The following is an 11,280-nucleotide window of genomic DNA, read 5'->3' on the forward strand; positions in this document are numbered from 1 at the left end:
ATAAGTTATAGAAAAACCAATGTAAATATTATTTATTTCACAAGCAAAAAAAAATTATATCGAATATTGCTTGGTGTTCTTTTTAATAAATATTATTTAAATTAAAAATAATTGTATTTTGTTGAAATTAATTAAATTTTGATTTATTAAAAAATCCGATAAAAACTACCAAGTCATATTTCTTTTCACTTTATGTAATTTGCTCAATTTTATAACAAAAGTATTTTTTTAGTCAGGTTGAGCCACTCGAATGCGGAACCACGTGAGAGTCATGAATGCCCTCAACCACTGTGCCATAGCACAATATGCATTTTATAACAAAATTAAATAATTTAACTAATTTAAAAATCAAATCATCTAAAATAAATAAAATTAATTTAAAATGGTGTTTAATTTTATTCATTCATTTAAAAATCAGTCACAACCAAGCACTAATGTGAGGCCAAGCTTTCACTATTTCAACCACTCCAAATCTCTATGCCTAATATATTTTTTTAAGTATTTCAAAATTATCCCATGATGCTCTTATTTTTTATTAGAGAAATAGTAAGCATTATTAGCATTACCCCACTGATGCTGAAGGTTTTTGAACTTATGATTGACAATTCAAAGCCAATTAAGTTTGAGACACTATTGATTGATTTTGATCATGCATGTTGATGAATTATTTAATTACCTTGACTTGGCAGAGACTTTGAGCCATTGAATGAGGAAGAAGCTCAATATAAATGTTGAATTTTCTTCATTTTTGAGCATTTAAAAAATTTCTAATTAGGTGATTTCTAAATTTTCTATTTCACTAACTACCATTTCCTAAAAGTCACAACCTCCAATTGCCCTTCATCTCTACCCACTATTTCCATTGTCATTTGTCGTTGTTGTTGCTCGTCACCTACTCGTCACCCCTATTAATGTTGCTCTGCCCCCTGCTTGCCACTATCGTTTGTAGTTGCGAAGCATCACCTATTGTTGTGATCGCTTTATTATAATTTTTCGCTTACTATCACTTACATCTATCCATACCAAGAACGTTCATGAATGTCATCAAATTATATATATATATATATATATATATATAAGCCATTTGGTTTTTGTAGTTTAAAATTTTATTAATATTTTCTTTTAATGCACTCTAAAAGTGTCTACTCATTGAGAGATTATTACGTGCTGAGATTAGACACATAGAACCTTTCAACTTTATCTCTATGAACATTAAAAGTGCGCCACTACGATTTTATTGTTTATAGAGACAGACAGGACGGTTCTGTGTGCCCGGTTTCCACACGTAATAATTTATCCTACTCACCAACCTAGATAAGGTTGCAACACTTTGGACAATCATACAATCTTAAAAATTTATGAATAAATATTAGTATGTTAAGAGACATCTTTGCATTAAAATTTAGCCTATATTTCGCACAATTCAATCATATCAAAACAAAATTATAAAATTATTTTTTCCCAACATTAATAAATATGTATGGAGAACTCCCATCTAAAAAATATAAATTTATTTTGTTTTCTCGTTTAGTTGTTATATTAATATTGTGTCTTGAAATTGACTCTTAATCTATGTAAGCTTGATTATATAGAAATCATGCTTTTACAATATGGAGCAAAAATTCAAAATCACATAGCTTCAAACTTGCACCCTTATGAAGGAAAGCTAAGTGCCCAACCACCAAAGGGAATTAGGTGGGCATGAAAATATGGTTGAGCTATTAAGGAGTGTAGACACATAGTCAAAGTACATATTCAAATGCACTAATGGTGAAATTTAATGGCTTGCTAACCCGAAAAATTATTCTTTGCGGACACCGAATCATCCGGAGGTTAATCATAACGTGCTACGTCACCCGGTACACATCAGTACACATCCACGGTACACAGCAAAAAAATGTCTTGGCGGATTCTGATTTGCCTCCGGACGACGTCCATATCCGCACAGAATAATTTCACTATTAACCCCCACACATATGCCCTTTATATCATGAGATGAAATATTTTAAACATGCGTCCGTATATGTTAGCCTTAAAATGAATTCTTCCTTCCCTTTGAGAAAAAGCTCTAGCTCTAGTGTGACAAGTCATATGTATCTAATCTCACGCTAATTTATTTTTAATTGGTTTTGTGTTCTTTTAATATAATAAAATATTAGGGATTTATTCTCTTATAAAATTAGAAGAATTACATTCGTGCCATCAAAATCTTGCATATTTATAATTTTTATATCTTATCTAAAAATTGATCTATCATTTCAATGCATTTGAAGTCTTGCAACCAAAACAATGAGAGTTTGATAGAAGAAAAATATATTAGTAGATCAAGCTTCGAACTTGATCAAAACTATGAAAGAGTGGGCTGACTTGAAAGTAAACTTCTTTTGATCAAATCAAATTTGATTGTTTCATCTGACTAATATATTTTTGTTTTGTTTTTTTGTTTTAATTATTTATTGTTTATTATTTATTTTATTTATATTTTGATATGGGATAGAATTAAAAAAGGTACTTTAGTTGATTTATATGGCGGCGGATGCATGGGTGATCATGGTGGCGGTTTTCACCGGTTGCAACGATGATGGTGGTGATGATAGTGATAATTATTTCTAGAAGCACTAAAATAATCTTAAAAATAACTTAATTTGCTTTTTAAAATTAGGGAAATAATTAAAAAAAAACACAAAACAAAAATATTTAAAGAAATAAAACATAATATTATCTTAAAAGTTTCCTAAGTATAACAAAAGGCCATGCAATAAATGAAGCACGCAGCTCATCTTCATCTATTTTAGTTGGGAGCTTTGGCTATCAACCTAGAGTTCTTGCTTTGAAGTTTGTGTATATGATATTAACCAGTAGGAACTAAATCTATTGCTCTCATTAAAACGAGAGATTATTATGTGCGGAGTCTGTATATGAGAACCGTCCGGTTTTTGTAAGTATGCGGAGCAAAAGCGTAGTTACGGTTCACTAATACACTTTAATTTGCTGCACACACTCACAAAAATTAGACGCAACATCAACCCAAACTATGCACTTAATAATCTCTCCATTAAAACTGCACTCAACAAGCAGTTTACTTTTGCTTAAGATGTTGATCAACAATGTTTGACATCCTATCCTAATTGACTGAAGCACAAGCAAAAGACTCTACTCAAAGCCCACTTTCCCACTCATATTCCTCAATTAATATTTCAAACTACTCCAAACAGTTCAAAGAAAGACCGACCTTTAGCCTATAAATAGCAGTCTTCTTTCTCATTATTGTAGATAATTAACCACCATGAACGGGCTATCCAACCACAACTCCGACACCAACATGGTCCATATCATACTAATCCCTTACATGGCCCAAGGCCACATGATCCCCATGGCCGACATGGCCAGCCTCCTCGCCTCCTCCGGCGCCGTCGTCACGTTTATCACCACCCCAGTCAATGCTGCCCGCATTCGCCCTATTATTGACCGGATCGAGAACTCCCATCTCCCCGTCCGCTTTGTCCAACTCCCCTTCCCCTCCGCCGAAGCTGGCCTCCCCGCTGGCTGCGAAAATGTTGACCTCATCTCCTCCCCTGGCCTCCACAAACCCTTCATGGAAGCCCTCTCCATTTTCGGAGAGCAAGTCAAGCTTTACCTCACTACTAAAAATCCGACGACAATGCCGGTAGACTGCATTATCTTCGACAGCAAGAACTCGTGGGTTGGTGCGGTGGCTGAGAGCCTTGGCATACCTCACATAATCTTCTACGGACCATCCTGTTTCTATATACTATGCTCCCATCTTTTGAAGAAGTATCAGGTGCTGAAAAGCATTGAAGATGATTATAAACTGTTTAAGGTTCCGGGGTTGCCGGAGCCTGTGGAGGTGATGAAGGCGCACGTGATGAGGTTGATGGATAGGCCGGGCTGGGAGAAGGTAAGCGAGGAGTTTTACAAGACCGAGAAGTCGGCATGCTGCGTTGTGATGAACACCTTTGAGGAGTTGGAGATGTCGGGTTTGGATAAATTCAGGAAAGAGATTATGAAGGAGGTATATTTTGCTCCAAATTTCTACTGATTAGTCAGAATTATAATTAAGAAATTCTCAGTCCTCAACTATTGGATCTCTTTGATGATTCCATGCTCAAATCTTCTTAAAAACTTAACCATGAATGATACTTTTATATGAAATTGTCGTCTAGAAAAGTAAACTGTTGATTGCATGGTTATAGCTTGTCGGCTTATAAATTTGAATTCTTCACTGAAATTAATAAATTAATGTCACCATCACAATGATTCGAACCATCCATTTCTCATTCCAACAGGTATGGCCTATTGGGCCATTGTCACTCTCCAACAAGGACTTGGACAGCATGGCCATGAGAGGGAAAGCTTGTTCCATCGACACGAGATTGTTATTGAGCTGGCTGGATTCCAAGGCGCCCAACTCAGTCATGTTTGTCAGCTTTGGGAGCTTGTCACGCAATCCCATCTCCCAGTTGGTGCAGATCGGGCAAGCGCTTGAGTCAGCATCATCTTCACAGTTGTCATTTATTTGGGTGGTGAAAGAGGCGGAAAGGAGCGAGGAAGTCGAGAATTGGTTGGCGGAGTTTGAGGAAAGAACGAAAGGAAGGGGGATGGTGATCAGAGGATGGGCGCCACAAGCGGTGATTCTTGGCCATTTGGCAGTGGGCGGATTTATGACACACTGTGGGTGGAACTCGACGTTGGAGGCAATTGCAGGTGGAGTGGTGATGGCGACATGGCCGAGATTTGGAGACCAGTTTGTGAATGAGAGATTGGTGGTTGATGTTTTGAGAATTGGGGTAGCGGTTGGGGCAAAGGTACCAACTTTGTTTGTGAATGAGATGAGTGAGAAAGCGTTGGTGAAGGGGGAAGAGGTGAGGAAGGTGGTGGAGAAGGTGATGCAAGGAGGGGAAGAAGGGGATGAGAGGAGGAAGAGGGTGAGGGAGTTGGCAGAGAAGGCGAGGAAGGCCATGGAGGAAGGAGGGTCTTCGTTTGAGAATTTGAAGAGGATAATCCAATTTGCCAAGGGAGAAAATAAGCATTTGGAAAGGGGAAAATAAGCACGTGCTCTCTCTCTCTCTATATATATATCTCTAAATAATTTCATTGGAATGCACATGCTGCTTTGATTTGTGCTGTCTTGCTAGCATTTTCAAATGAGAACTGTTTGTTGTTTTGTTGAGGTATGCATAAATGTATGTTTTATTTTAATGATAAGTCTTTTCTTTTTTGTATTTTCTTAATCCATTGAGAGAAAGAAGAATAGTTAATTAATTATTTAAAAAATATAATTATTTATTTTCAGATTTAAAATAATAATATTAAATACTAACTAAAACTAAAATTTAGAATCTTCAGGCCCTCCAAACAATTAAATAGTTTCAAAGTCGGGCATTTTATAAAAAAGTGCGTGTTTAAAATTTAAATTAACTTAAGGAGTATGTTCACAAAATTTTTTTAAAAAGGAGAAAATACAGAATTTAATTATCTGATCTGATTTCAATAGAAATCAGAACTTCATTATCTGGTTTATACTTTGACCTCAATTTTAAAAGAAACTGGAACAAGAAATTACGGTTTCTTCAAGAAATCAGTTTAATAAATTCTGGTTTATTAAGAAACAAGAATTTTCTATTTGCTGAGTTATTGTAATTTTAGAAAAAGGACCCTCATGCTCGTAGGATGGTTTTTTTTTTCGTTTTGATTGTAGCTCGTTAGAGCATAGTGGGCTCGAGGGGCCTTCTAAGGACCTTGTAATCGTTTTTTGATAATTAACACGTAGGCCTCTTCTGCGGGGTTTTATCTAAAAAAAAAAAAAAAAAAAGAAACAAGAATTTCATTGTCCATTTTTTTAAGAAACTAATTTTTAATTTGAATGATAGCATTATTATAAAAATAAATGAAATTATGTTTTAATTTTTATAAACACATTGCATATTAATTAATTGATTATGTTTAAATTTGTTGTCTTATATTAATTTTTTAATTATAACTTATAAGTATATTTTTGAATTTAAATTTAATTTTTATTAAATATTTAAGAAATCTAATATTGTATAAGAAAAAAAAATTTAGAATTTATAGAAACGGGAAAGTAAAATTTGATTTCCGGTCAATGTAGAAACCGGATAATGAAGTTCCGGATTTCTATTAAAACTAGATAATTAAGTTTCGTATTTGTTCTTTTTAAAACTCTTTTGTTAACATGCTCCTTAAGCTAATTTAAATTTAAAACACGCACATTTTCATAAAATGTGCTTGATGTTGAATAAAAACCAAAGCCATTTAATATGAAGAGGAGCACCTTCTGTCATAGCAGTTCAATTTGGTTGAGATCTTAAGATATCAAATGCAAGAGGATTTTTAGGCAGAGATAAATGACCGGTAATGGGACTATTGTTCTTAATTTGACTAAAGGTGGTGAAAGAGAAGAATGAAAAGCATCTAATAGAAAATTATTCTTGTAAAGCTTAAGACTACTTGGACTAAGAGCAATAGATAACTCATATTATTATTTTGATAGTTGAATTCCTAGGTAAAGTGTTTGACTAGGTGCTAGGCAAAATCTATTTGTAATATTAAAGAGGATGTTGAGCTCTCTTTTTTTCTTATTTTTTATTGTTAATCAGCTCAAAATGCTTTGATTAGGATCTAGGATCCTAAACAAGCCACTTAATGGAGAAGCTTAGGTTTGCAAATGACAAACTCACTAAATTAAGAGCATTGCTATAAAAAAATTAACTTTCTTTTTATGATAAATGAGTTAAGAGTATGATATTATTTGTCAAAAACTTTTATTTAATGAGGGAAGGAGAATATCAAACTATGAATTTGTTATAGGTGAGATCTATTGCTTGGATTTTGACAATATTATTTTTAATATTTATGTGGGCTTCGAAAATTCGACCCCAGCCTCCGCCCGCATTTCTTTTTATTCGGCAAGGAGTTTTAACGGAATTAAGTTACGGGGTAAATTTTGGAAGACAGATGAGTTTGTAGATAAGACACTACCCAGAGATTTCGCCCTCATTTTGCGAAGAATTTATGATCTGAATTCTGGTTTCCTATAGGCACAAGCCCCTATAGTTAATTACCCCTCCCAATCATGAGAGAGAACTTTCGATTAAGGTTAGTCGTCAATCAGATATGTAGATAATACGTGTTATGTGGTATATAGTAGCAGCAATAGACTTTGGATTTGGGAAATTGGATTTGAATTTGGGCATTTGGAAAGGTTTGATATTTAAAATGGGAAATTTCATCATCTTCGATTCACTTAAAGCAGATGGTGGGAGAATAGATGATGGATACGATCAAGATCCCATGGTTCTGTCGTCCCGGGCCATCGTGGTCCCTGGTCTACTTAGTCAGAGGAGGTAGTCAGCCCAACCTGACAGAAGGATCATTGTCGGCAGCCATGGCTTACTTTGTCCAAGGGTACCTTGTAGACCTAGGTTGGATGTTTATCTAAGGGGACAAATTTGAAACCGCCTTAGCTAACAGAGGGTTTTGTGCCCTATCGATCATATCTATTGATTCATGTCTCAAGGATTTGATGCCACTAAGAAACATATTGGCTCTGGCCATAACCGATATTTCGTGATGTCATTTGGCGGTAAAATTGCGGGTTAGAGGACACGTACCACGTCCTTATTGGCAAGAGATTATTTGAGAATGGATCAAAGTGATATTTTTGACTAGGCATTAGCTCAATGTGAGCTGAAGTAAACTTTAATTTGTTCACCTCGACAAACTATTGCGGAGGGTGGATGGATTTTTACTTTAAGTGATTGGATGGTTTAATTTCAATTTTAAAAATTTTGGATTTAAGATTTATGGATTTTTTTAGTAGTATAGTGACATTTGAAAATATTTGTGAACCCCTCCAGTTAAGATTTTCATTCAACACATCCATCATCGGGGTGATCTTGAGATCATTTCCATTTATTAATATTTGCATTTTATAGATAAACCTTGTCAACTCTGTCAAGCTGTCAATAGAGGATTGGGTTATGTAGGCTTTATACCTTTGTTAGTGAATTTTTTTTATCAAAGGCCTTGAAGGGCGCCTAATATGAATGTATAAAATAAATATTCCAGTCAATTTCGTGACTGTATATTTATCTGATGGTTCGAACAATGTCTACTCCTATTTATATACTCAGGATATATGATCAGATTTTGTAGGCTTTATGTCTTTGTTAGTGAATTGTTTTGATTATAAGTCTTGAAGATCTAATATGCATGTATTAAAATAAATACACCAGACAACACAACCGTATATTTGTTTAAATATTCGAACCCTATCGATTTCTATTAATCCATATAGAAGGATCGGGTTCGAACTTGAATTCACTTATTGACCAGCACAGTATCCCTAGACGTCAAGTGTGTACCAATAACACGCTCGCTGGGTCCCATACGGGTGTTTGGGGTATTTTATAATTATTTGTTGAACCTTATTTCCTACCTACCTGCTTAGGAGGATCGGGTTCAACTTTATTGACCCGCGCAGCATCCCTAGACGTCACGTGTATATCAATAATATGCTTATGAGTGCTTGGGGGAATTTTATAGTTATTTATTGAACCTTATCGACTCATATTTACCTGCTTAGAAAAATCAGGTTCAAATTTAATAACCCATGGAGCATCTCTAAATGTCACATGTGTACTAATAACACGCTCGCTGGAGCCCATGGGGGTATTTAGGAGCATTTTATAATTAAACCCTATCGGCATCTTTTTACCTACTTGAAAGGATTGAGTTCAAATTTGTTGACCCACGCATCATCCCTAGACGTCACGTGTGTACTAATAATACGCTCGCTAGGGCCCATGCGGGTAATAATTGTATTTACCCATTTCATGTACCTATGTGTTTACAAATTATGGTGCATGTGCGGGGGGCATTTTTGAAATATTTGTGAAATGCCTTTATTTCGCTTACAAGGATGTTACGGGTCCTGTGGCATGGCGTAGCAGCTTGGGGGTTGAATTATTTGCTGCTTTGTACAGGTAGACTATCTTGCACTACTTATCTCTTTTCTGTAGATGGATTATAGTGCACTAACTAGTCTCCTGCTTTGCATGTAGATGTTGACATCTATTGTGTTTCTTTGATACTTGCTCATAAATAGCATGTTATATGCATAACAGATCTCCTGGTATGCCTATCACGTTGAATGTGGATTGGTTCTTTGACAGTGCCGTTGGACCATTTTGCTTGTAGGGGATTGATGTGTTTTCTTGGAGTGGAATCATTGTTGATGATAGAAATGTTATTTACCTCCTTCATTCTTGCCTTTTGACAAATTAAGTCATCATGCGCGTGTTGTATTCATTACAAATCCATCACCATTGCCTGCAGGTAGATGAATGAGCTCATCTATGAAGTGAGGTTGACTGCTGAATGAGTTACATTCATTGTTGATATCTTTCTCACACATCCATCAATCATATCATAATATTCATTGTAATGACCTTCAATATGTGTAGGAAGCCATGATATTTATTTACGAGTCGACTATCATTGACTAAAGGGAAGTCATGATGCTTCTTGTACTCGCTGAGAATTCTTGCACGCTTAACTGCAATCAAACTGTGTATTCCTTCTTGATTTATATTTCTTGTGGGGTTGAATGCCTTTATTCGTATCATGACACTAGTTGGGGAGCATTATTACATTCATCCCACCTTGGTCTCTTGCTATATAAGACACATGTATTCATCTCATTCATTTCTTGCAAGATGTGTTGTATTTGACTTCATGTTACATAAATTATAGGATGTGGCGTTTGTTGTGCATTTGGTAATCTCTTAATGTTGATTGAAAAATCTTCATGTCTTTGATTACTAGTGTGTCGTTGCATCCTCTATAAAGTTCCCATATTATGAGTGGCAGCTCGCATCCCATTCGTCATAGCTTTCATGAATCAGTGAGGATTTATCATAGCTTTAGAACGAAGTCATGTCCTTCATACTCTTCTTGTTGCTTACAAACAAGTTATACTTACAAGTTCTTGGTATTCAAAGGTGATTTACAACAAGTGTAAGGAACTTGATGTTATCATCAATGTATTTATTCCAATCCTCATGACTCTTACAAGTTAAATATAGTCATCTAAAAATTTCATGCTAATGTTTATGATTGATTTAAGCACAAATTCATATTCGCTTGCATGATATTTGTTTGGATGAATTTAAATGACTAAAGTAGCCATCTTAATGTTTAATTAAAGATTCTTGTATTATTACTCACAAGCATTTCATTTGATCCTTGCTTGAATAATTATGCTTGGCACATGATGCTTGGATGCACACATCCCTTATGAACTCATCATTTTAATCATTTGTTATTTGATTGCAATTTTTTAACTCTTATATGAAGTTTAGTTTAATGCCATCCTCTTATATTCAATTTCATTTAATTTCAAATGTCATTATTTAACATTTATTTCAGCTCAATTTTGTTGCAATCATAAGTCTTGTTCCTTTTTATTTATTCAAATTGTTCAAGTCATTTTTGAGTCCATGTTCTAATGTCCACTGTTGTCCAAATAATGTTCAATATTTGTTCCAAGTCCTTCTCTTTTTCAAATAAAATTTTGGTAGCCTCCCGGCATCTCTCCTGTTTAGAAGAAATTTTGAGAGACTAGCCTTCCCACCACACCCAATAAATGCGCATATGGTAGGTTCCCTTAGACACCATGGCCGCCGTGTTCTTTCTTCCCACCACGCGCAATAAAGGCGTTCATAGGGTCTTCGAGTACACTTGTTTAAAGAGACAGTTTGTTTTCCCCTCGCTCGATGGTGCTTATAAATAACCGGGGTCCCACGAACTCCGAAATGGGTTTAAGGTGACTACCTGATTCGTTGTAGGCGCCGCATCGGGGTCCCATCCCACCATGCGCAATAAAGGCGTGTATGAGCGGTTTTTCGGTGCGCTGCGAACTCCGAAAATGAGCTCTCGAGTTTAAGGTTAAAGGGGATTATACCTTCGACAACATTGGCGACGACGGTGAGAGGGGGCAAAATAAAAATACAACATAAATATATCGCAAAAATGATGCATAAATGACTAAAGACATTAACTCAATTAACCATAGTTCAAATAATTAAAGAAATTAACTAAATTAATTATAGTGCAAACAGTTAATAAGATTAACTAATTCAACTATAGTTTAAATAGTTAACAAAGTTAATTAAATTTAACTATAATTTAAATAGTTAATAAAATTAACTACATCACCTATAGTAAAAATATTTAATA

General features: G+C 35.0%; 1 protein-coding gene across 1 annotated transcript; it reads left to right on the forward strand.

The window, feature by feature from the left end:
• The first annotated feature begins 3,315 nt into the window (after nucleotides 1–3,315).
• On the forward strand, nucleotides 3,316–5,184 carry LOC110101924 (UDP-glycosyltransferase 73C4-like). Its single transcript, XM_020830030.2, has 2 exons — nucleotides 3,316–4,033; nucleotides 4,308–5,184. Exons 1-2 carry the CDS (start codon nucleotides 3,323–3,325, stop codon nucleotides 5,067–5,069), a joined length of 1,473 nt encoding a protein of 490 aa, XP_020685689.2. The 5' UTR covers nucleotides 3,316–3,322; the 3' UTR covers nucleotides 5,070–5,184.
• The last annotated feature ends 6,096 nt before the right edge of the window (nucleotides 5,185–11,280 follow it).

Source organism: Dendrobium catenatum, unplaced genomic scaffold, assembly GCF_001605985.2.
Source record: "Dendrobium catenatum unplaced genomic scaffold, ASM160598v2 fragScaff_scaffold_974, whole genome shotgun sequence".
NCBI lineage: Eukaryota > Viridiplantae > Streptophyta > Magnoliopsida > Asparagales > Orchidaceae > Dendrobium > Dendrobium catenatum.

Excerpts from the sequence above, each read along its gene's own strand:
- LOC110101924 (XM_020830030.2), top strand. The coding sequence starts at position 3,323 with ATGGTCCATATCATACTAATCCCTTACATGGCCCAAGGCCACATGATC. Across the intron at positions 4,034-4,307 it reads GGAAAGAGATTATGAAGGAG|GTATGGCCTATTGGGCCATT; the intron begins GTATATTTTGCT and ends TCATTCCAACAG.